At 43.1% G+C, this 24077-nt stretch overlaps 1 protein-coding gene across 1 annotated transcript in view; it reads right to left on the bottom strand.

Annotated features, from left to right (window-relative positions):
• Positions 1–24077, bottom strand: part of LOC114366152 (uncharacterized) — a 53562-nt gene extending 29485 nt beyond the window's left edge. Inside the window, exons 1-4 of the mRNA XM_028322929.1 lie at positions 24057–24077; positions 22029–22341; positions 4724–4808; positions 818–901 (exon numbers count right to left, since the gene is read on the bottom strand). Coding sequence (XP_028178730.1) covers positions 818–901; positions 4724–4808; positions 22029–22341; positions 24057–24077 — 503 coding nt within the window. The remainder of the gene's footprint in view (positions 1–817; positions 902–4723; positions 4809–22028; positions 22342–24056) is intronic.

Below are 24077 nucleotides of genomic sequence, written 5' to 3'. Positions count from 1 at the left end.
TGATCGTGAGCCAAGAAGCCCCCACTTGGGCATTAACAATTAACAGGCATACTTCAAGCGTACGTGGCACGAACAGTTGCCCAGCGCATCAACGAGAACGAAAGTTACATCTCCATGCAACAGTGAATGGATCCAGATGCGGACGCACCTCGACACTTTCTAGAAATGTATGCAAATCGCCGAGTTAACGAGCATACTGTGTAGATAACTGCATCTTTTTATGGTGCTCTATCACAGTAATTTCTTGACGCGTAGCGCCATCTGTGAGATGTAATGTCATTCTTACTACATTTAAAACATTTGAGAAATTTCAACCGAGTAATTATACACGTTTTTATGGTTTGAAAATTACTGTGATCAAATTTTTTAAACTATATTGTGATGACGTATAAGAGTAAATAAAAAGGATGTCTGTCTGAGGAGGAACGAAGTCACTCTCGTGGCTTGTGGAGAGCAACACAGAATTCCTCACGTTGATATAGGAAGCAACAGTGCCAGAGGTTAACAACGGACCATAAATGGACACAGAGATTGGCAACGGCCTGCGTCATTTGAGAACAGTCAATGGTGACTGCTTCAAAATCTGCTTCCAAAATAAATAAATCTTTTTAATCGCTTAATGTTATGTGTTGTAAACTGGCACAATGAGAATTAATCTAATTTGATACAAATTAGTCAACGCAAAACAAGTCTTCCCAAAAGTTACTCCTTATTCCATTGTTATCATAGGACAGAGTACCACATTTGATTCATGGTCTAGGTACCCAGTTCGATTCAAGCATAACAGAATCATATTAGAACTGTTACAATGCCATACCTCTTGCCGACATCCTCCTCGTCTCCATCGTACGGCTGCACGAACCACTTTCCGAGCCTCACGAAGTCCCTGGACAGCAGGCATCTGGAACAGAACACACAGACATAAGTATCCATTGTTAAGTAGGTGAAAAAAAATGATAAAGTAGTCCTTATTGCACTGAGTTTAGGTTCTAAACGAGACTTATCCCACCACTACCACTCCTGTATAGCTAGGATCTGCAGATTGGTCTCCAATGAAACCCAACTTATGCATTGTTGATAACGCGCTAAAGTAAATTGTTACAAAAGTACCCAACAGAACGTTTAAATATCCATATTTTTTGGGTGAATAAACAAACTTGTGTTAATTAAAACATGATAAATGAACATAACATTTCATAAATACACAAACGTTAAGTTTTTTAAACTGCTATTCGTGCGCCCAGTGAACCATCATTGAAGTTATATTTCGTACAATATGTGGTCGGACACGGTGCGTGAAAAATTCGTGCGCCCGTTTCTTACAAATTAATTGTGAATATTATGTTATTGTTTGATCTGTTTTCTATTGGTAAGAGGCAAGAGCTGCAATACCTTCCCGATTATAATATAACCAACTTAGCATACTTCGTAACAGTATATTAAATAGAAAAGCAAAAGGCCCAAACGTTGCATACGGCCTTTCTCGGAGGATTATCGATATTTTCAAAATAACATGTCCCATGAATAAACGTATACAGACATTGTATTTGACACCCAAAAATTACCTTGTCACGGACAGGGGCTGTGACCGTGACGGGTAGAGCGGGCATCGGGTGCCCCCTGCCTCTAGTAGTTCCAGTCCGACCTGATGTAACGCGAGCCTCCGCGGCCGGTTATGAAAATGGACGTCGAGACGAATGTAGCGCTCGTTGCGCCGTTTAGCGGCGCACTTTATATGTTAAGTTTGTAATTCGCGCACAACGTAACATGAGAATGCGACGGAGCTACTTTTACTGGCCAATAACACTGGATTTTTAGCGCTCGATTCTAATATTTACTACAAGATCGGCTCAAACAAACAAGAAATAATAAAAGTAGCAGTATTCTACAATAAAGGCTTTAATACGATGTAGAGATAATCCGATTTGTTAATGTAATCCAGTGTATTTATAAGTCCGATGGCTATTCTACCTGAGGTTTCGCTAGAGCTGATGGTACATGATGGATATACAAGTATCATAAGCGTTTACTATCGACCACAAATTAATTTGATAAGGACCTAAATGAGATTCGGGGCTGGGCTTGTGAAGACGTTAGTGTTATCTAATGAGTCGTCAATCGTCATAGATAACATTAACAATAATAATCGCATTTTCGTACAATTAATCTTGTCGTTATCTCTATAATAGCACTGGATTATCATATGCACAAAGAGCTAATACATTCTGTAGAAATCGTCAGCAATCGTTCTGTACTAATGTATAACATTCTCGAACAATAAAATGCAGGTGTATGAGCGATCAGCGAACAGAGTGGGACTGAGGTTTTGTAAGAGGTTGCAAATATCGATTGTATTGCCATAGCGAATATCATTGTGTCAGCGCCTGCGCGTGTGGACCGGTCACCGTATGAATAATCGCTGTTCTTGCGTCGCTTGCGCAATGCGTAGTTTATAGTAATTGTTGCCCGACCGACTCATTGTTAATTACCTATTAGGCATAGCCATAAACTCGCAAACGATCACGTGTCAGGTAGATTTTATTGCGGGTTGCGGATTCCGTGTTTGGGCATGTTAATACAATATTAACTAAAATAATAGTTTTCACATTAAATTATCGCGTAAACGATGGAGAAGGAAACCACAAACTCTACATATCAACGATTACTCGTATACATAACTTCATACGAATCATTAAGGCTTAATAGTAGAGCCACCGGCTAGTGGCGCACGCGCATCGCAACACAATCGCATGCAAAAACCCGCATAACGGGAGATATCCCACACGTCTGCGCCGCGAGCGAAAATTATAATATTTTTTTATTAGCCCATATTAATAAGGCAAGAGAAATATTTTACTAAGTTTGTATGAAAAGAAAACCTTATTTTTTACGTTTTTTTTATTAATCGGAGAACAAGTGAGCTTTCCTACAGGAAAAAGTATAAGCAATGTGATTCGCTTTAAAAAACATTGAAACGATTTATAGTGGCAATTCCAGATTTAACACCACATTTAACAGTCTACCCATGTATTCCGTAATTACTCTGTCTTATCATAAAACGTTCAAACAGTAAGCAATAAAATGGGTAATTAACTATTCCAACAGAACAAAATGAGAATAGTTCCTTGTCACATTCTTTAACATATTGACGGACGGCCCACTGTTTAAGCATGGAGTTATAAGACCAAAGATTCTGACGCCTGAACATAACCATAAATTCAAATCCATATCAGCGTCAACATTCTTTCGTCCAATCAACGACGTGCCAATTCGCCAATACGGCTCGAACAATCCTCGTGAGTACATTACGCGTTTAGCGCGTCGCAAGTCAGGCGGGCTGATTGTCGCTCGGAGCCGCCGCGGGGTCAACGAACCGCACGGATTTCGTTCAGCCCGAGACGAGGCCGGAGCCCGAGTGCCGGGCGAGGACCGGGACGCACATGTAATCACCCATCACGCCTCATCGCTTAGCTGAACCTAAACTAACCGGTCGGGACTGCGGTTTTTCAGCTACGCGCCGGCCGCTGTTTGTTGAACCGCTCGTAACGTCCTGGCTTCGTTGCCAATTAGTCTGCAAATCTGCCTGCGTTTCACGTAATGAGAATTGCGATGATGATTTATGATAAGGCACTGACACTTTTCTAATAAGAACCCTCTTTCAAGAAGATTCATTTCAATGCATTCCAAATGCATAACTGCAGGGTAAAACCAAGATTTGTTAATCGTTAATCCNGTTAATCATGAAACTGTCTAGTAAACCAAATAAAAACTGTCATAAAGATTGCCACTAACTCCGTAAAAATCAAGTGAGACCATTAGATACCTGCCGTTTACAAAAAGGCAACAGAAGTAGATGCCACACACAAAGCGGCGTATAAACGTTTACAATGGTCAGAAGCAGACACAGATAGCTTGTAAGGGCAGCAAAAAAACGACATTAGAACGCCCGGCGATGCATCGACCTTCGCGATACAATGACGCGATGCGCCCGTGCAGCCAGGTGCAAATCTTTTGGCGCGAATTACGAGCCGTAGCCGGTGCGCTATACGACTCGCTTGTTGGATGACGATACATTCGTCATGATCATTCAGAGCAGCAGTGAGTCAATTGAATCATTTTTGTTATTTACGACTTTGACAACTCACAGAACGATGAGAATTTGTTTTAACGAAATCTTCGTACCCATCGTTAAAATTCAATTGATTCTGCTACACGTATTGCGATAAAACAATAACATTTCAATAAAATTGTTTAGAAACTTGTATAAGTAGTAAATTACAAACAATACTAAGCTTGAAATTTAAATACTGCACTAAGAATAGTAATGGACTAAAAGTGCATCCTTGCGTGAGACCCCGCGAGTAAAAATGTGTGGCCGGTACCTGTTTGATTCTAAAAATAATATGCAATTAATCGTTCGAACTTTGTTGCAGCCGCGACTCGCGACGCATCGATACGCATCGTCAGAGACAGTAGACAACGCCATTACGATTTTATTTATCGCATACGCTTTAATTTATTCACCTTTCTTCGGCGACAGACGGAAGCGTCAAGTAGGTAGGTGTAACACTGGTTACACAAGTGATAATGCCACTTTTATGTAAAAGTATTGCAATAAACAAAATTCAAGTAGATAATTTTGATAGAATTCTAACAACAATGCTAAAATTGACTGCAAATGTCGAAGAGGATGTGAATTATAAAGTTTTATATGCAAGTTTACCTTTCAATGAGGTTATGGAGTGCCTTGAACAGCAATGAGCGGCACTCGTAAGAGAGGCCGCTCTCCCACGACCCCTGATCGCCTTCTGCAAAAAAAATAAAACAAACTTGTTATTCAACATGCGAGGCAACTACAATTTACTTACAAGCGAGTAAAAATTCTTGAGCAGAATTTTACAAAAAGCTTTACAATTTTAAATGAGTCTTGTTTACAAATAGTGATAGAGTCGTTGAAAACTATTCGTTCTTGTCATTCTTAGAATCAGATGTATCAAAATAAGCTAATAAACGTGATAATAAATCTAAATTCGGCAACATTATGACTGCTAGATTAATTTTAGCTCCCTAACGTGGTCAAGGTTGATATGATAATGTGTACACCCCTACAGCGAAGAGTGCTGGTTGCATTGCTATAAAAGCGCATGTTGCAGTGGTAAGTGTATCGCTAGAAATAGCTGTTGTTGCATTCGCAATCGGAAGATAAACTCGGCCTATCACCGGCGTTACATGCGAAAACAAAACCAACGGCGCGCGCGGCGTTGCCGCTCCGTAACCATCTCTCTGTTCTGCTCTAGCAAGGGGGCGGGGCGGGGGCGACCCGTGTGACGTCACGCAGTGGCTCGCAGCGCACGTGCTTGTGTTTGTCGCGCGCGCCGTGCACGAACACATGCGAGCCAATGGTAAACGTCCGCTAACATTTTTAATTGACATTGAATTTTCTATGCGGTCTCGCCGCTATGAAAACTATTTACGTACATTCCTAATTCGAAACATAAGTTTACCAATACGAAACTTAGAGATATAGAATAACCCTTGTAGAATAATGTAGCGTGATGATGACTTTATGTCAAGATAATGAATGTTATCGTACAAGCGCTTGCGACGATCATAAACACACAAGCGGGCATGAGTGTGAAAGAGAATGATATTTTTTGCGCTTGCAGCCGTCAAGCTGGAGCGTTTCCAAGCGAGCAGCCTTGACATTCGTGCTCCAGGTGTGCGCGTGCCATCTCCCGCCCGCAACTGAACTAGTTTTTCCAGTATCTAGCACAGTCCGACATAGATGACAAGATATAATTTGTGTCATATTAATCTTACATATTTATTTTGCTTATCGCAAGTATTGTTAACAAACGCGCGATTGCAGCAATTTAATCGATTAGGCATAAACATATTTTGTTAGCCAATCGTCATAACATCACGTTCAAAATAAGAGATCTTGTGGGTTTATGTTTGCAATGTTGTTAAACGAACGGCGAGGAGTTGCGTAACAGAAATATTGCACCTTTAAAGGAAACAAGCGAGTCGGAGTCGGAGAACCGACCGGCAACTAAAAATCACTAGTCAAGGGCGTCAAGTATCGCGGTCAGGCAGTAACCTGACCATAACAAATGATTCAGATGTCTTCGATCGGTTCGTTTGTGTTGGAATCGGCGGAACGAGGGGCGAGGCCTTGTTCAGTAATACAACAGTGGTTCGTCAAAATAATCCACCTCTTCTCATGTGGTCTCGAATAAGAACATTGTTGTCTCATGCTCCTTTGAAGTCCGTTGTAAAATTTTAATATCTTGATCTATCTTAATAAAAACTTTACGACGTGTGGAAACCGCTATACAAATGGCGAATATGAGCGGATCGTTCGCTGCAATCATTATCACGTCGGCCGGTTCGGCACCATCGAGTACATCTCCCAAGGCCGTTGACGCAACGAACGGTACGCTTACTGTATCCAATACCGATATGCCCCAACACGGGGCCGGTCACGATCCAGCCCGGTCCATGGTGCCATCGACTAGTCGAGATTCGTAAGGTATTAGAAATTCCTACCTAGCTCGTAGCAATTTGAAATGTGGGACGATTTTGAGAGGATGCAATGGAATGTTTATTTTGAAGGATTCGGCAGTCTGTCAGAAAGGGATTTTGTGGCTTTGCGGCGAGAATATTTCGCCATCTGCATCGCTCCAATTTGAATTGTGCGCGAGCAGCAGTCTCGCTAGACTTGACTCTAATTATATTTTGCTGGTGAATTTGTGCAGTATCTGGCTAGTGTTTGAGAGTGCTGTCGTTTTGCTATGCACGAGCGTTGCATTTTATGCAATCACGAGGATAGTTTAAGGTTCAAGGTCGCTTGTTTTGTCGCGGTGTAACGGCGGTGGTTGGCACCACCTTGCGGGATCGATAGCGGGCAGACGCCGCGCGCCGCCGCGCTGCCCGTCTTCTCCCTGCTATGAACGCAACGATCGCCATGCGACTATCACCCGCGGAATGTTTGGAGATGCCGCCGGTTACTGATAACGCGCTGATAGCGCTTGTATTGCCGATTATACGACAACTTGGGAGTTTATGAGATATTGATATCCCTCCTTGGTTTATAGGTAATGAATTTTGATTATTGGTTGGTTTAATAATCTTGCGGATACATAAATAGTGGCAACATGCAGCAAGACACGTGGGACGATAAGCTCTCGCTCGCGCACTCGACGTGCAAGACAATATCTGCATCGTCTCGAGCTTCAACTTATAATATGTCTGTAGCCTTACCTATAATACATTCATGTCGAAACGGCAGTCGGTACATGTTTCTGGTATGCAAAATGCATAATATTGTATTATGGAATTAAACTGTTAGTCAAGCATAATTAATATAAGACTCTACATAAGTTTTTCATCATCAAAATCAGTTTGAGTTGTTTTGCATGCACGGAGAGCTAAGGCTAGATGATGATCAGCGTCACGAGCAATCTTACTTGCCCTGAATGACAATTAGGAACCAATTCATTTAGGAATCATAATTAAAATCGTTTACGTAGAGGTCGACCTTGCTATCAAGCTAGCTAGCGCTTCGTTGGTAGGGATATCGTGTATCAATACAATAAAATTAATTACATAACTGAGTAGTTGTTTGCGCATTGTTCTGCCAATCATGTATTTTGATACTCAATAAAACAAATTGTTAATTCGTGTAGGTTGTGGAAGAGATCATCGGTATAAATAGAGAATGTTATTTTGAGCGGTTCAGGTAAAACTTAAATTGATATCTCGTAAGCGTGGCAAGCCTCGGATTTCGAGTAAATTATTTCAAGGAAAGAGTTTTGTTTGGCGCGGAAACGCTTAAGGAAGGTAGGTAAACAGTAGGTACGCGATACAGTCAAGAATGCGGGCGGCGCGACTGTGTCCATGTCGCGGAAAACCTGCGCGCGCTTTGTTTACAACGCGGGTCGCCGCGAGATTACCGCGACATGCACCGCTCATGCATGCTTCTAGAAACCACTGCAGCTACTTCTTTAAAGGACAAAGGACACGACAAAAATGGACCGTGGTATACTTTGTACATACAGCTGCGACGGCATTTAACCTGATTCGCCCGCCGATAATGTAATTCAAGATCGTATCGAGCGCGTGGAAATCTGTGAATTCGCGCGCGCCCTCTGCAGCTCGGACCCCGTCCCTCCTGTGCGGCGGGTGTTTGGCCGTCCCGCTCGCACGCGCCCACGTGCGCGTGACGTCACTCACTCCCCGCCTACGTCACGGACCGCCCGCGAGCCTTCCACCCGGCCCGATACGGGCGAAGAAGCCCTACCCCGTTCCGTCTTAGTTTATGGATAGTTTGCGTGTATATTATGGATGGATGAACCAAAGTTGACTTTGATAAAGAATTTTATAATTTACGTTTTCCGCGATATTGTAACGAGTAACGGACATAGTGACTGTACATAATGCAAATAGCGAGTTTAATCACAACAATTTTCCTGTACAAAAAGTTGATAATAATTTTCCAATAGCAAACTAGGTTGCTGTATTATGGCTTTTCTTCTCATGATGCCTTCATATGCCAAATTCCAATTGTTTTATCAATTCAAATCTCAAAAATGAACCCCAGACATTCTGGTGTTGAAGTGCCCCGTTCGCTATCATTGTCGCCGGGCGGATCTCGCGGCATCTGCGCAGGCAGCTGCTCGCCTCCCTCGCTTTGTTCCAGCTCCTGTGTCAAGAAGTGACGTCGCAACACGCCGCGCCTCACACACGCACGCCGCGCGTGTGCACTTCCCACTACCACACTACACCCTCACAATTACGCGACGCTTCCCGGAAAGCAATTTTAGACGCTGATTACGAATCACGGCAAAACTGCTGTGTAAATTCTAAATAAGGTAAAATATTAAATAATAATTTAACCTGCGATAGTTTATTAGTTGGAAAGTACAGAGGTCAAATTATAGTAACCTATGAGGAATCAATTAAAACTATCAAATACTATTTAATTAAAACAAATCAGCGATAAGTGTAGCGATTTACTGGAAATGCAGGAATGAAAACACGACCGCGTTAAACAAACCGATGTTGTAGTGCAACCGTAAGCGGTTAACCGATCGATAGTCGCTAGAGGCGGCGGCGCGCGCGCATCAATAAATAGCCCGATCCGGTGCGCGCCCGTCGATATACGTCACGAGAATTTTATTAATAAAACACCGAACAACGCGCGAACACACCAAACGTTCAACAACCCCGCGCAAGAGGCCATTCTTACCTCGCATAGTTACATCACTTGAATTGGACGTACAATACCTTGTGTAATATGCGAGCTTGATTTCTGAGGCTTCAGGACAGAGTAGCCATACGTAAGAATGAAGAACCAAGAGAGACTCGTATTTAAAAGAAGTTACTTCGAAAGTTGAAATAAGTAAGAACATAACCACTAGACATCTTGGTACAAGAGATCAAAGTGAACCGGGTCAGATCAGAGCAACATTAGCACCGTTATGAACTACGATGACAAGCCGCGCCGAGGAGCCGGCTCCGAGCGCATCTTCCCACGGCCTCACTACCTTGCTGTTTGGAAGGAGCATTGCGTATACCAGACCGATAACTCACCATGAGATGAGACCCTCTAATTTACAAGTATGATCGATAACATGAATTATGTAATAATTGATTTACATAGATGGTGTTTGTAAATATTGGTGACAAAATTTCATTGACAGCATAGAGCTTTCCACCAAGCGTTGCAATCCAAGTCTAAAATTATCAGAATCACATGCAGTCGATCAACCAAAATAATCATGCGGTCTGTAGAAAGCGGTACGCATTGCATTTCTCTTGCGGAGCACTCGAGTCAATTCCCACAATAACTGCGTTGGCTGCGCGCGCGCATTCAACCCACGCCGCCCTAACTGCTAATTAATAAACCTAACGGCTCGTTTCCACACTCTCATGATTTATTTGGCCAAGCGGAACAATATGAGACTGGAACTCAACTGGTGTTTATTCAGAAAGTTTAGACTTCATTTGATACGATATTGTTGTAAGCCTTACGCAAGTCGTCGATTATATTGCAATAGAGATAAATACGAGTTCAGAAATGGAGATAAATTAAATTCATAGATACTATTGAGGATTTTAAAGATAATACATTTACTGGAAACACTTTTGTTCCAATGAACACAGCATTTGACAGAACCCAAACAAAGGGACCAGCGGAAGAAGCCAGCGTTATCTCGACACATCAGAAGCATATCTTTCCCGATGAGATAATGTTTGTGTTAGATAACGTTACATAGAACCGTAACTGCACTCGCACATGAAGCGAGGCGCGAAGTTTGATGAAGCAGCTAGTGGTGGCGATGAAGTCATTTCGCTATCGAGACAGTGGGATGGAGCGGTTGAGCCCTTATTTGAGGGCGTATGGGCATCGAACGCGGGGCTGGGTCAACGACTGCGCCCCGGCCCGCGGCCGACGTCAAATAATTCATCTAGTCCACCATTCGACACGGGGCGGCTAGAGAATGTTGCGCTATGCGATCGCGGTATCGGTTAGTCACACATAATACGTTACTCTGTATTAACTGCGTGAACAAATTGCGACCAACTAACGGAATCTTTAGCGAATCATCTCCACTTGTGGATATCGGGAAGACAGTTCAATAAATTGTTATTAGGTACTTTTTAATGTTGTCCTCAATTAAATAAGCCGATTGAAATGTCGGTTAAAATTTAAAACGGCAGAGTTCACTGACAGCGTGTAGACTGTAGACCGCCGTCAAGCGAGGCATTGTAAGGAATTTGGGCGACGCGGCGCGGGGAGCACGCGCACAGTAACCATTTATCGTCGGCTGTTTATAAATTGCCCTCGAAACAAGAACATACCTCAAAGTGGTATGACAAGTTTTTCGAACAAATTGAAACATTTTAACGAGTCGTTTCAAGCATGCAGTGTTCAAGCGATCACGGTTGACGGGTAGTTTTATTTTAATGGATTCTTGCGTTTTAGACGTCGCGTTCTTTACGCTGCGTAGTCCTTCAAAACCAGACCCGGCGTGGTCCTTGAACATCTGTCTGCATAATGTCGGGGGTCGGGCCACATGTAGGGGACATGTGCAGAAGGATCAGGTGTCGCACTGACCGCGGGCAAACCCTGCGGAACGGGTTATCGAACGACTCGCCGCGGCCACCGGCCAGACACGGGAGAAAGTAAAAACTAATATTCTGGCAAAAATTAATGAAGGCACAGACACTGCGCGATGTAGCACCAATTAAACAGACTTTAAGATTGTCAGCCAGTCACCGGGCCCGCTGGGATTTAAACGATAGCAACGACGAAGACTATTAGAATTAAAGTGAACAATGTTGCAAGAACAAAAAGAGCTAGATTGAGGCTCGTTACGGATAACGAGGCGTCCTCCGAGGCGAAGGCGAAAAGAAACGATTTAATTGCGACCACAATTAGCCTACAAAACAACCTGTTGCGTTTGCATTACTGAAATGTTTAAACGGTGAAGCAAGACTTCTTCTCATCTCATCTGAATAGATCAGTGATAGATGTGACTTTCGTGTTGGTGGAGGGTATTTAGGGATATGGTATTCTGTGCATGTACGACATCGAGATTAGGACATAAGAAAGAAGGCTTTGTTTGGGAGTTCTACAGGCTTACGCCGCACAGTGGGTAAGAATCGGGGAAAAAAGGCGGGAAGCATCGTTCCGAAAAAATGTAGGTATAATGTTTGTTTCGATGACATGCCCTATAATGTTAAGCACCTAACTGTAATATTACTTACTCATAATTGAAGTTTATAAAAAGCACATTTATTAAAAAACCCTATTAAAAGGAATGGAGAAAAAATCGAAGCACTGTATGTTGTAGCTTAATTCTGTCTCTTCCCATTGTTGTCCATCGTTTAATTTGAAAATAAAATGTATTTAGACCCCATTTTCAGTAACAAAAGTTACAGGAGAACATTATCGCACCTCTGATGCTAATTTTATCTCATTTCTGAACCGCAGCGACAGCTGTCGGATCCTCGCGGAGCACAAAGCGCACCCGCGTAAGTCGCGCACCACGCGGGCATTAGGCGGCTAATTACCGGCTCTCGTTGCGATACTGTCTAGACGTATTCCGGCTTTGTTACTCTAGATTAGCACAACTGAAGTAATGGAGCTAAGAGCTCACTACACCCAATACGAGGGGACTTCCTTAACCCTCCGCATTGAGAAGGGGAGTTGATATACCCCAGTAAAAATCTGATTTGAGAACTGAACATAAAATCGAAGCAGCCATATTACAGAAAGTTTCGAAGAACAACACTAAAAGTAGAATCTGAATTGGCCTCCTCAATGAACTTGGAAAGATTTTACTAGTATTTGGCACCGGTTCAAAAACACATGGCAGATGGTGTATCAGATTGAGTGCCGTGTGTCGGAACTATGATGCGTAAGGGCGATATTAGCTCGGGATGATCGGCGCGGCGCGGGCGCGGGCGATGCGGTGTCGCGGGTGGGGTCGCTCGATCCAGAGCCTGTGAACACGATTGAGAGGTCGTGGTCGGTGCGACCTTCCGGACCCTAAAGGGATTCGGTGAAAAAGTAACATTTTTCCGAGTAGCTTTAGCTAATATTTTTTTATTATGTGCTTAGGGGCATTTATGTAACCGAAAGATAAGCCAACGCCGTTCATTAACATTTAGATATTTGATAAGCGGGTCATATCCAACCAGACGTCAAAAACACATTCGTTTATTTACTTTTCATGGCCTCATTGGGAGGGGTAGAGCCGTCGCATAAAAATTTCAGCTTAACAGCCTTGCGTGCCCTGGTTTCGAATTCGAGTAATCTAACTCTGCGTTTACTTATTCACAGTAATTGCGTATTGTTTTGTCGCATATTAACCCCAAGACGTACAGCGATAGGGCGTCACGGCATTGCCGGCATCGCGCCGTATCGATCAGTGCACCGGGCGGCGGGCGGGCGGCCGGCCGGGGCGGGCGGGCCCTACCACTTATCGCCGTCTTCACACCTAATTTATCGCGCCGCAATCGCCGATGCTCGTACCTAGCGCGACGCTCTTTTCGTTGTATCGTATTGTGCGGTGGTTTGGGCAACGATTGGAATGGTAGTCTGTAATGATCGCGGTACTGGAATTCTTTCCGAGACCAGTAGCTTCCAAGGAGAAAAGTTTTCATACGCTCTTTTTAAATCATTGCCACTTTTATTATCAATAATCTATTACAACAATGAAATGTTTATACATGATAACATATTTATTTTTAAAGATTAAATTCCATTTAAAATATTTATCTGTCATTTCAATGATTGATCTCTACAAAGTGCAATGAATTGTAAAGCTAAACAACGTAACGATTACCAGTACATAATAGTTTTACAACATCGTAATTATGTTATAATCACATCGTCACAAACTAGCACAATACATTATAAATCACCGGCAGGTAGAATATTCAATTCCCCGCAACATCTTTTTCAATTCCCAAATTGTCAATTCGTCCCTACATCCAACCCTTATTGTAAACATTCGGGTTAACAATAACGTCTGTAGTACATGTACAGTGTTGTTTCGGCAGGGGCGTGAAGGTCGCCGGCGCGGACACGTGGTCTCCGTGTAAATTGGAGCGGGACCCCTCCCACTCGTAGGGCCGTAGCCTCGTAGTCCGTAGCGTTTGTAGCAGCGGCTGTTCCGCAACGCGTTTTCCGAATTTTCAGCGCTGGCCGTTTGTATCGGAACGAGAGAGATAGTCGAAATACGCAAACCGCGTTGAGTTGGTCCCGTTACAGACGCGATCGATACGCATCGCTCTCGCGCCCGCTCCGCTACATTTATGCGCGACCACCCGAAATATTATGCACCATTTTTTGAACAAAACGAAATAAAAAACAGCCTTGCTCCCGACTTTGTACTGAGAAAGTAGGGTCGCAAAATAAGACCAAAAAGGGCGTAACGCGAGAATCTTTGTCGCAGAGTTATAATGCAAAACTCGTAAGTCAAAAGCGGAATCACTTAACATTTTTGTTTAATTGTAAAAAGGGTTAAAAGTTGTTTAATGGCCTTTTACACCGAAAGCTTTCATGACAGAATTTTCCTATCGCAATCCAGTCTGGCTTTAACGAAATTACATGGCCATCAGCATCAAAGCGAGCGATCGTGCGATATGGGGATATCGTTATTAATATTGAAGCGGGCGGCCACCCCGCCAGCCGCCAGGTGTGTCGCCAGCCTAATTGGTGCGACGATTTGATGGGGCCAACTGATTGGTTCATTTGCGCTCTGGAAACCCTAATAGGAATGCTCGACTTGAACTAGATTGGTCGTGAACAGACAGCAAGAGCGACTCTACATTTTACTTCCTTCGTTTTCCATTCAAAACTAAAAATCATTGATATTTTTTCTCACTAATTCATCAAAACTCTAAATAGTGTTGTTAACCTAATAAAAGCTTTATCAGTTTTAGTAAAAAAATATTTGAAGAGACGTGTTTTATTTAAAAAGTGACTATTTTATTTAATGTTTAATTCATAATGTAAGTTTTAGTTCTAACTCATTTAACGAGTATCCATGCTCTACATTTAACAAATAGAAAATTCTAACAGTGTTATTACATCATTATAATATCTCGTAGGGAGGAAAGTTTCGCTGAAAATGTCAGGGTCGGGCGAGCTATCATTTATCATTTCATCTCTCGCAAAACGGTCCAGAAATGGTAATAACGTTCGAGAGGAACGCTTGGAATATTTCAACTACTACTACTACTTAATATTAAAGCGGCGTTAATAATTAAGTCTCTGGTGGCTGAGCGAGCAGTTCGCCGAAGGTCTGGTGGGTAGATTAGAAAATCTAGATGTTTAGGCCTTCATTAATTTCATTAGGGACGTGCTAAAGGCCGGTTCGTATCTGCGCGCGCGGGGTGGTAACGTGACATTTGCCGCCACCCCCGCCCCGACCCACGTGCCGCGCCCGAACAATATCCAGCGTTCGGCCTTCGGAATTCCAGAGTAATATTCATAGTAAACAAAGTGACCGACTTTCATCAGACGGGCGAATTTACATGTCGCTGTTTGGATAGAAACATGGATAGGGTTTAGTTGGGATCATTGTCAAATCAAGGATTCTGGATACTGATAGTTTTGTTTGCGTCACTGAAACTTACATTTTCGATAAACTAGTTTTCAACTATTGTACTTATTGATAAATAATTATTTAACCCAGATGAACCTACCGACCCATACATGGGTTGTAAGAAATAAAAAAATCTACTGTCGTTATTTTATTTTATTTATACAAACCAAAGTATTTTTTTAAAACTTTAGGAGGTACTTGTTGATTATAATGTCAACTAAAGCAGTAAACTGAATCATTTCTCTTTTTTATTTGCAAGTGAACAAATGCAGAGAAAAAAATTTAAAACATGTCTTCAAAAAGGTAAGATTATAATTACTTGATGTTATTATTTTCAAAATACGGAACTATTACTCTAAAATAGAATACATTGTAGATTGATTATGTAAAAAAAAAATTAAGTCAGCTTTNTCCCGAAACAAACGCGAATTTACATTCAGGACATGTATATTTGCATGTTACGTTCCTTTCCTTCAATATTCCGCAAATCGCCCGCCGCCCGCGCCCCGCGCGCCCTAAACAGATTACCGGCGTCGCCGGCCCGCCTCCCGCCGTTAATCTCCGCGTAAATAGCGTCACGTACCGCGCCGGATCCCCAAATTATAACCGGCGGCTACGGTGAAATATTAACCACTAAAGCACCTCAGTTAACATGCCAATCGAATTAAACGCGGCTGAATTTCATTTTTAAATCGTCTGGTTCGTATGTGATCGCCAGTGAAATCGGTTCGTTGTACTATCCAGTAAACATTCGCTTATCTTTTAGTGGATATTAATGTGTAGTGCCATTCAAAATGTTGAATGAGTCTCATTTCATATGTAGGTCATTTAACAGCATCAGGAGCTAATCAATTTGTATCTATTTTCCCGCATCTTGCTCATATTTGAAAGGGAGAGAGCCGTTCAAAGCGGAAGGGGACTGCTTATTGTGGTTTCAAGTCTTCAAAGCAGACTAGTGAGTCGTCCATGTCCACAAGTGAGCGATATTGTGTGCAATAAACCAGTTTCGTGCAATACGCGTCTGCGGGCGTCGCCGCGCGGCGTTCGGCCACTCGGGCGGGAAATTGCTACGTTCGGCTATTTCCGTCCGCCCCACTCGCGCGCCGACCTTCGATCAATGCAGAACGCTGCATATGGAACGAGTCAATAACAGGATTCCATCTGTATGATGCTTCCCAGTTTCCCAGAATTTGCCGAAAATGGCGATGTGAACATTTCCCATGATCTTGACATAAATTGGAACAATAACATCGTGAAAAATGCGTTGTAAATAAACCTTGTCAACTTCCGCATTCATTTTAGTATGAAAAAAGAAATACCCACGCACGGTAGATGTATCGAGAAAATATTCTAATCAAATGCAGTGGTTCGCCTTGGCGTTTCTTGTTTTTTCCCCGTCTACGATAGAGCGTATACGCGTCCAACGAGTTGCGTGGAAGCCTCGAGTCCTTGCGGCGCGCGTTGCCATTTAAGCGGAAACTGGGTGACCGGGAGAGATTTATCGGTGCAATAACGGATTTATTTTTAGCGCCTGTACAGCGTGTACCACTCAAAATAGAATGACACCGACGTGCGAATTTATTGCCGAGGCAAATATTAGCATCTGACACCGTTCACAGACCAAATAAGCACGGGAGTCATCAATGAAAGAGAGAACATCAAACTTCCGTCTATTGATAACATGCTGGTGTTAAGGAGTGTCTGGAACGTTTAAAAATGTCAATGACACGAGATGTTCCCATGTGGTCCCTCGTTGGAAACGGCGATGCCACCGCAAACGGCGTTATTAAGCCCTACAAGAGGTAGACAATACGACCTTCCCACGCTCACCGCAATTTTGTGAGGCACGCAACCCGAGCCGGGCGGGTCGGTCGGTTTGTTTCTATTAGGGTAAGGGTTCGGACACACCAGCGCGCCTAAATATCTGAAAATCGTGTGCAGACGCTTATTAGCTCGTTCTGGAAACTTGGCGAACCTTTTTTTCCTAGTCTGGACTAGCCATAATGTAAAACTCATCCACTTCTCGGTAGCTGCGGCTTGAGCGTGGGATTTCGAAGTGTAATTTTACTTTGTAACTAGTCGATCGCGCGGGTTTGTTTGTACCAGATACGTGATCCGGAGATCAAACACGTGGATGTGTTGGAAATCCCGTAAGCCATGGTTATTCTATGCACACGTTAGAAAGTCTAGATTTACATGCAAGCCGAAAAGCTCCGACTGCTGCTTTCAAAAAGCTTTAATATGTAAAAAGTTCTCATTCCACGTTAATCGAATTAAGAAGTCATGTGAACAGCTTTCATTGAAACTGTTTAATACGGCTTGTTCTTCCGCTACACGATATTAATGTCAAGCCCTTGTCCCAGTGATAAATTATGACAAATAAACAAGAAACGATCTTGTTCCACAATCGCGGGTCATTCTAGCCAGCAGCGGTAAAACTGAATGGTTTTATGTGATCGTAACGAGCGTATCGACGTCAGCGTACTCGTACTTAGCGCCCGGGTGCGAAGTTACACAACGGCGGCGCTAAGTGGCGACGTCGCCGTACATCCGAAATAAACTAGACTATTTACTTTGCAGCTCCTCGCGTTTCAGCATATTGGCAGTATCCTCGACATGGGAGCGATGAAAACGAAACGTGTGAAGCAGATGCATTGAAAGGTTTATTGGGTGTGGATTTTGTTGTGGAAAGCGTGTTGTGAGAAACTTTGACAAACACAGCTATTATGCAGTGTCGACTGCCATGTGAGTTCGACATTAACTTTCTTAATAATACATGTGTGATAAGTTTTTTGCATCTTGTAGTCATACTTCGACTTCCTCACTCTTTAGAAACGAGTAAATACAAATCATCTACATAAAGGGGGATAATTTTAAAATTCGCGTTAATATATCAGCATCCTGATCAGATTATTGAGTCGTGCGACAATCGCGGACTGAGCGATGCCCCTGCGTCTAATAGAATAGCAAGGTTGAAACAATTGAGCTGACCACGGCCACGACCACGCGCCTGCGCGGTAGGTAATAGGACCCTTGTCCAAACAACTCCGCAATACTCCTGGCAATATCGCCCATTACTTTCAGACGTTAATATTACTGGTGTTATTGTATAAACATGACGAATGAACTGCTTGCAATCTAATTGGATATCTTATCGACGAGATAGAGTCTATAGTGAGCTGTGAGGGGCATAATCTTGTAAAACATGGCAAAAGTTAATGTACGATTTGGACGCTCAATGACCTCGCATAAGATACTAAGCGTAAGTCAACACAATCGATTTCTTAATACCCGCAGATGTGTGGGAGAACAATAGGCGTACTGGAGTACCGGACGATTCGTTCATGAATCGAATGAACTGTGTAACACTGGTGAGCTTTTCAGTGCTATTAGGATGCAAAGATTCTATCGTCACGAGCGAACCGCACATAAATACAAGCACAATGTCAAGGCTGGCGTTCTGTTGACCTCCCGAGGTGCGAGTGTGCGACATACTTGATACACAACCGAGAATATTTGCATCACATTATCTTAGCCTTTGTTATAACATCTGCATTAACATAAAGACATTCTTTTAAAGTAAAGAGGCAACACCTGTAATAATTATACCAAGGAATTAATTTTGTTCGTAATTGCTTGCTTACATAGTATACTTATGTACCTACATCGTGCATGCCATATATTTATTGATCTTAACTCATGAAAATACTACATAAAACTTATGTGCATGACGTTATACGTTACACAAAGTGTAATACCGTATCTCACGTCATATGGAAAATTGTAAGCAGAGCAAAACAATAGGCGGCGACCGAAATAAAGACCGTTTATGTAGATTTATGTCACGATCTATTTTCAGATGCGCCCGCTCAGGCGTGAACTTGCAGAGGGCGCGAGTGCGCGCGCGCCGCTCGCGCTACGAGGAAAACATTGTTCAGGGAACCAGACAACCAGCGTCGATGATGTCGCACGACCATGATTTGGCAATGACGGCAACTTGACGTTTCTATTCATTGCGCGCTTTGCATGTGGGCGAAGCATCGTACGCGAATGTTAACGACCAATTAAATGTTCAGGGCCGGTATCTTCGCTTTCCACAGCCGTTTAGCGAGTCGTTAAAATTCTTAACTGATATCAAAGAAAATATTTCGCGATTGAATAAATGAAACTAGAAGGCGAAGACCCAGTTGATAGTGTTTGTAAACACTGCGCGGTGTCGCTTTTGTGATAAACACGTGTTATTGAGGCAACAGTTTAGTGTTCGTTAAGTTCCGTGTATTCGGTTGACTTTAAAGTTTTATTGGCAACACAGAGTTGGACTCGTAGTCTAGTTTAAGAGGTGCGATAAAAGTTGAGACAAGGAAGCGGGGTTAACTGGTAGACGCAGCGTCTGCCGCCACCTGTTGAGTCACAAACAAGATCAACTTGTGGCTTTAAGGATTAGCTCTAGTTCATCTTATTTTTCTTTGATTTGACATTTGGCAATCATCAAAAATTGTATTCTAGGCTAATTTGTATTCTGTCTGAGATCTACACGACAATACGTGCCTCCAATTTGCCTCAAACAACAGACATACTTATTTGTATCTCACTGATCGTCACTGGCCAATAGTGTCAATGCTTTGATCTACATGTGCAAGCGCGTCCATGACCTGCCCCACTTAATGAATGGGCTCGTCCGAGTGATCCCGAGGAGCCACTCCAGGGTCAACGAGTCCTGATTTGTTAAGTGTCCGGAACCAATGCATAGTGTGAACGTCGTGTCAAATTCATCAAACGTATTCCACTGTCGTCTGGAGGTTAGAGTTGAAGCCTATGTATCAAAAGGGCATGGAATATTTTAGATTACGACATTGCATTGCAAGCTCTATTCACTGGTTGACCGCAAATACAACCGATTCCATTAATTTCAATGTTTTGGAGGGCCATCAGTAATCACTTATCATAGAGCGGCGTTAAGCCCTTAACCTGATTGATTCATGTCGAATGCATAAAGTTTGAGTTCTAACTGGAAGAGATTCGGAAATTAAAAGGCTGGTATCTGTTTTCGTATACAAATAGCCGAAGTTATTTGCGATATACTCTCGAAATGCATTTATTTTATGACTTGCCTTTCGAGTAACAATTGAACGGAGGTAGGTCTTAGCGTGGCAGTGCATAGAGCAAGTTCATTGCAAGTAAATAATGTGACATTTGAACTAGCTGCATGTGCCCCCGACCTGCCCTATTTAATTGACAGCACGTCAGAGGACCCGAGCACTCCAGCCGGGGTCAACAAGTGCTGATTTGTTTAGTGCCCGCAACAATCATGGGGGACTTCAATCATTGGATTGTGCCTTTCAACTGTCAATAGAAGTATCGTAATAATTATTGACTTTGTCTATGAGGACGTATTCATTCCGTGTATTGGTTCGTTTGTCGATTTTAAAATGTTTTTGTCAACATTTGACGAAATTCGGCATTACCAATTCAGCAATTAACAATTAATTCTTTGACAAGCTGTTAACAAAATGTCTTTCCCACCGAGCTGTCTGTCGAACCGGTTACATCATATTTCTGTTTACATTAGGTGCTTCTTTACATTATGTGAAAATCCACAAGTTTTAAAACAATGCATGTGAATTCTCTCCGTTCCACGTGTCCAATCACTACCCAAAGTGCAGGTTTCATCGCTGTTTCCCACCAAAAGGGGACGACAAAAAAACCTCTGCGCAGGTTTCGCCGCTCGAAAGGCTGATGACTCTACCCCCCGGTGGGCGGGCGGCGCGCCCTGCGGCTGTTTGCGAAGGCCGCCCGCCTTGTAACAGCCTCAATGAGTTTCTGACTAGATTTCGGCCTGTTTAAATTTCAGGCATTGTTTATTTAGGAACGTTGTGTGTTTTACCATATTTTTTTTTATGAAAAAAGTATGCCACCAATGGATCTACTCAACAAGGTCCCCACCCGAGAATTTATAATGTCGGAACATGTCATTATTTTGTACCGCAGACATAATCAGTCCATCGATGCACCAATAACGTCAATTCCTTCACGTACCGCCAACCAACCGCGGTGTGGGAACAAAAAGATCCGCGCTTTGATGTCGCCGCCACCCACACACCTGTCGCGGCGCGTCCGACCAAGTTCACGGAAACGCGCCCATTCCGGACGCTATTGGCCGCGACATGGCTTGCTAAACTTTAATATGGCAACAAAACTTCGTGATATTTAGGAAACTTTAAAATAAGTACTTCATAAAATGTTACGAGGATCGTCGAAGTTTCAAGTTCTTGTAAATGTATCTTTGGATGTCGAGTTTGAAGCGGCGCAGACAGTCCTGAATCACGTTTACGAGACACAATTCGCGACGTTCCCGTTTATTCGTGCATTTTCGGAGGCGAAACGACCGCCTGGGCGCCCGAGATACGGGGCGAGCTTATCTGGGCAAACAGCGGTATCTCCGAAAGCTGTAGTCTCATTAATTACGTTAATTGTCGGCGGTTCCGTAGCGAGCTCCGCATTGTCGCCGGCGACGCGATGCGGATCTGCCGTCAGCCGTCAACTAGCCGGCACTTGGTTAACGAGCCGAGCCCTTTGTCTATGGGAATTATTAATGGAAACTGTGTTACGGAGCAAATGTAGTCATTTTGTTACGAAGCAAACTGGAGTGTTGCTAATTAATCATTTAAAATATTAAGTTATGTTTTCTACATTATCGCCTGACCCGAGACGAAATTATGGCTGTTGTTTCTTACATTTGTTTACATATTTCATAAATATGAATAGGTTCCCACGATAGAATATGAGATGCTTTAATGCACAAAGGCATTCGTAATCCACAGTCATAACAAAGTGCATTAGGGGATGCCTATGTTTATCAGTCGATTGATTGAAGCTGATGACTATAAATCACTGAGTACTCACGGCTGGCGATCAGCTCCGGCGCAACCAAGCCATTCAGGTCCGGCTCCTCGCCGTACCAGAAGATCCAGAGTTCCTTGGCGGCGCGCAGCGAGAGCGGCGGCGGCGGCGCGGGCGCCGGCGTCTCGTAGATGTTGTCGGGCGGCGGCTGCGGCGCCGGCACGCGGCGCCACACGCACAAGATGTCGCCCGCCAGGCAGCGCGCGTAGGAGCTGATGACAGGATCCGCGAGCGGCGCCGCGCCCTCCTCGCCATCGCCGCCGCCGGTTGTCTCGCCCCATACCAGCTTACGCCATTTTATGCCATACAGCTCCGTCTGGAAGATAAGAGTTTGCCATTAGTATACTGCTTTGTCTTCATCAGGTCGTACAGTCGCTGCAGGAGAAGTGAAGCTGTACTTAGCAATGGAAAACTTAGGTCATTCATTGTTATTGGAAAACCAAGGGTCTCTCTTCTCAGTCGGTACACTCTTGCAAGAGTGTCGGTAAACTCTGACACTCATGGTCGTGGTCATCATTGCGAATGACGATGAGTGATGTTTTTTGCAATACGGCCAAACCTAAGGCCAAAACCAAGGGTACTGTGATTTTAAGGTTCTTAGAACTTTTAAGGAATTGATATCAATGACGTTCCCCCGAAATCAACTACACAACAGAGTCAGCACTCTCTACAGATCCGTACAATGTATTGTGTTTAAACATTCATTGCAGCGAGCCTAGTGTTTTTAAATTTGTAGAGCTGTTCTTGAATAAAATTTTCTCCACATTCTTAATGCTCAACCTAATATTAGACAAACAAATAGGCCCAATGTGTTCACAGGTGCTACGGCATTATCTAAACTAGAATCGCCAGGCTTTTTACTGCCAGCTGTCAACACGCAGAGCATCGCGATGATCTTGCACAATTAAAGTTCACGGCGCGAATTAAAACTGTATCCAACAACAGAACGTGATACATTGATGATTGTTTTTTGATATGAATGATCATTCAACAAAATATCAGATAAGAGTTACGGATACGAATCTATAGTGCTTTAAGCTTTTTTTTTGAGATTCAAATACATAATTCATTTAAAGTAGACTAAATATCATGCCACTTGTGTTGTTATTGTTTTTAGGTACTTCTTTACAAAAGGAACAGGAACACAGCCTAATCCATTAAAGACGCGAAATGAGTAACTAGGGCTGATATCGAACCGCTATATCTGGTAACAACAATTTCGTTATGGAGACCTGGTAAATGGAGCGTGGTTTTCTCATTTGGAATTATTCTGGATTCACAAGGATGATGGAGGATGCGGCAGGCCTCGAGATCTAAATGTGGTGTTGGCAGCGGGCCAGCCGAGGTGCACAAAGGTGTCCCGTACTTTGCATATTCCATGCGGAAATGACTGCGCGGCATTGTCTTTGTATGCTCTTAGTTCTGTTAGGACTTAGCGAGCTTATATCTTTTGGAAAGGATAATTTTCGGGAGTGGCAAGGACAAAGAGACAAAAGGATATTTTATGTTTTATGATGTGCACAAAAAGTGACAAGACAAGACAACTATCGACAAGTAACACGAAAAGTTTGAAGAGTCACATTTAACGAAGGTCGCGGTAACTTTATCGCTTAGATATTAATACACCTCGTTATTATTGGATCGTCCAAAACTGTACGACTTATTCCCGTCTCGTTTCTGCTGCATTTGGGATGTGGCAACGGGATCTGGGATTCGGTATGCGCCCTATGACGCGGGGCAATAAACACTTCGTTTGCGTCCGTCGGCAGGTGTTACGGCGACCTTGGCTTCGCACTGCATGCAAATATCAGGTCAAGAACCTTGCGTTCTTCTAAAAAGTATTTTCACCAGAAGTTTTGTAGGTGTCCTTTGGACTTGATTAAGTGATTACGTCATAGAAAATTTTGTGTTTTCAAAATTTTTTGACACGTCTCGGGACCATAACAATGCATTTTGCTTCGTAATTGCAACTAAGTAGACCGGTTTGACGTTAATATTCCCCAATAACAAGAGCCGTCTGCGGTACTTCACCTTCACGATTGCGTTCTTCAT

Source organism: Ostrinia furnacalis, unplaced genomic scaffold (assembly GCF_004193835.3).
Source record: "Ostrinia furnacalis isolate ACB-3 unplaced genomic scaffold, ASM419383v2 OfSCF0550, whole genome shotgun sequence".
Taxonomy (NCBI): Eukaryota; Metazoa; Arthropoda; class Insecta; order Lepidoptera; family Crambidae; genus Ostrinia; species Ostrinia furnacalis.
Note: the sequence above shows the minus strand (reverse complement) of the source record. Positions and strands in the feature narration are given on the sequence as shown.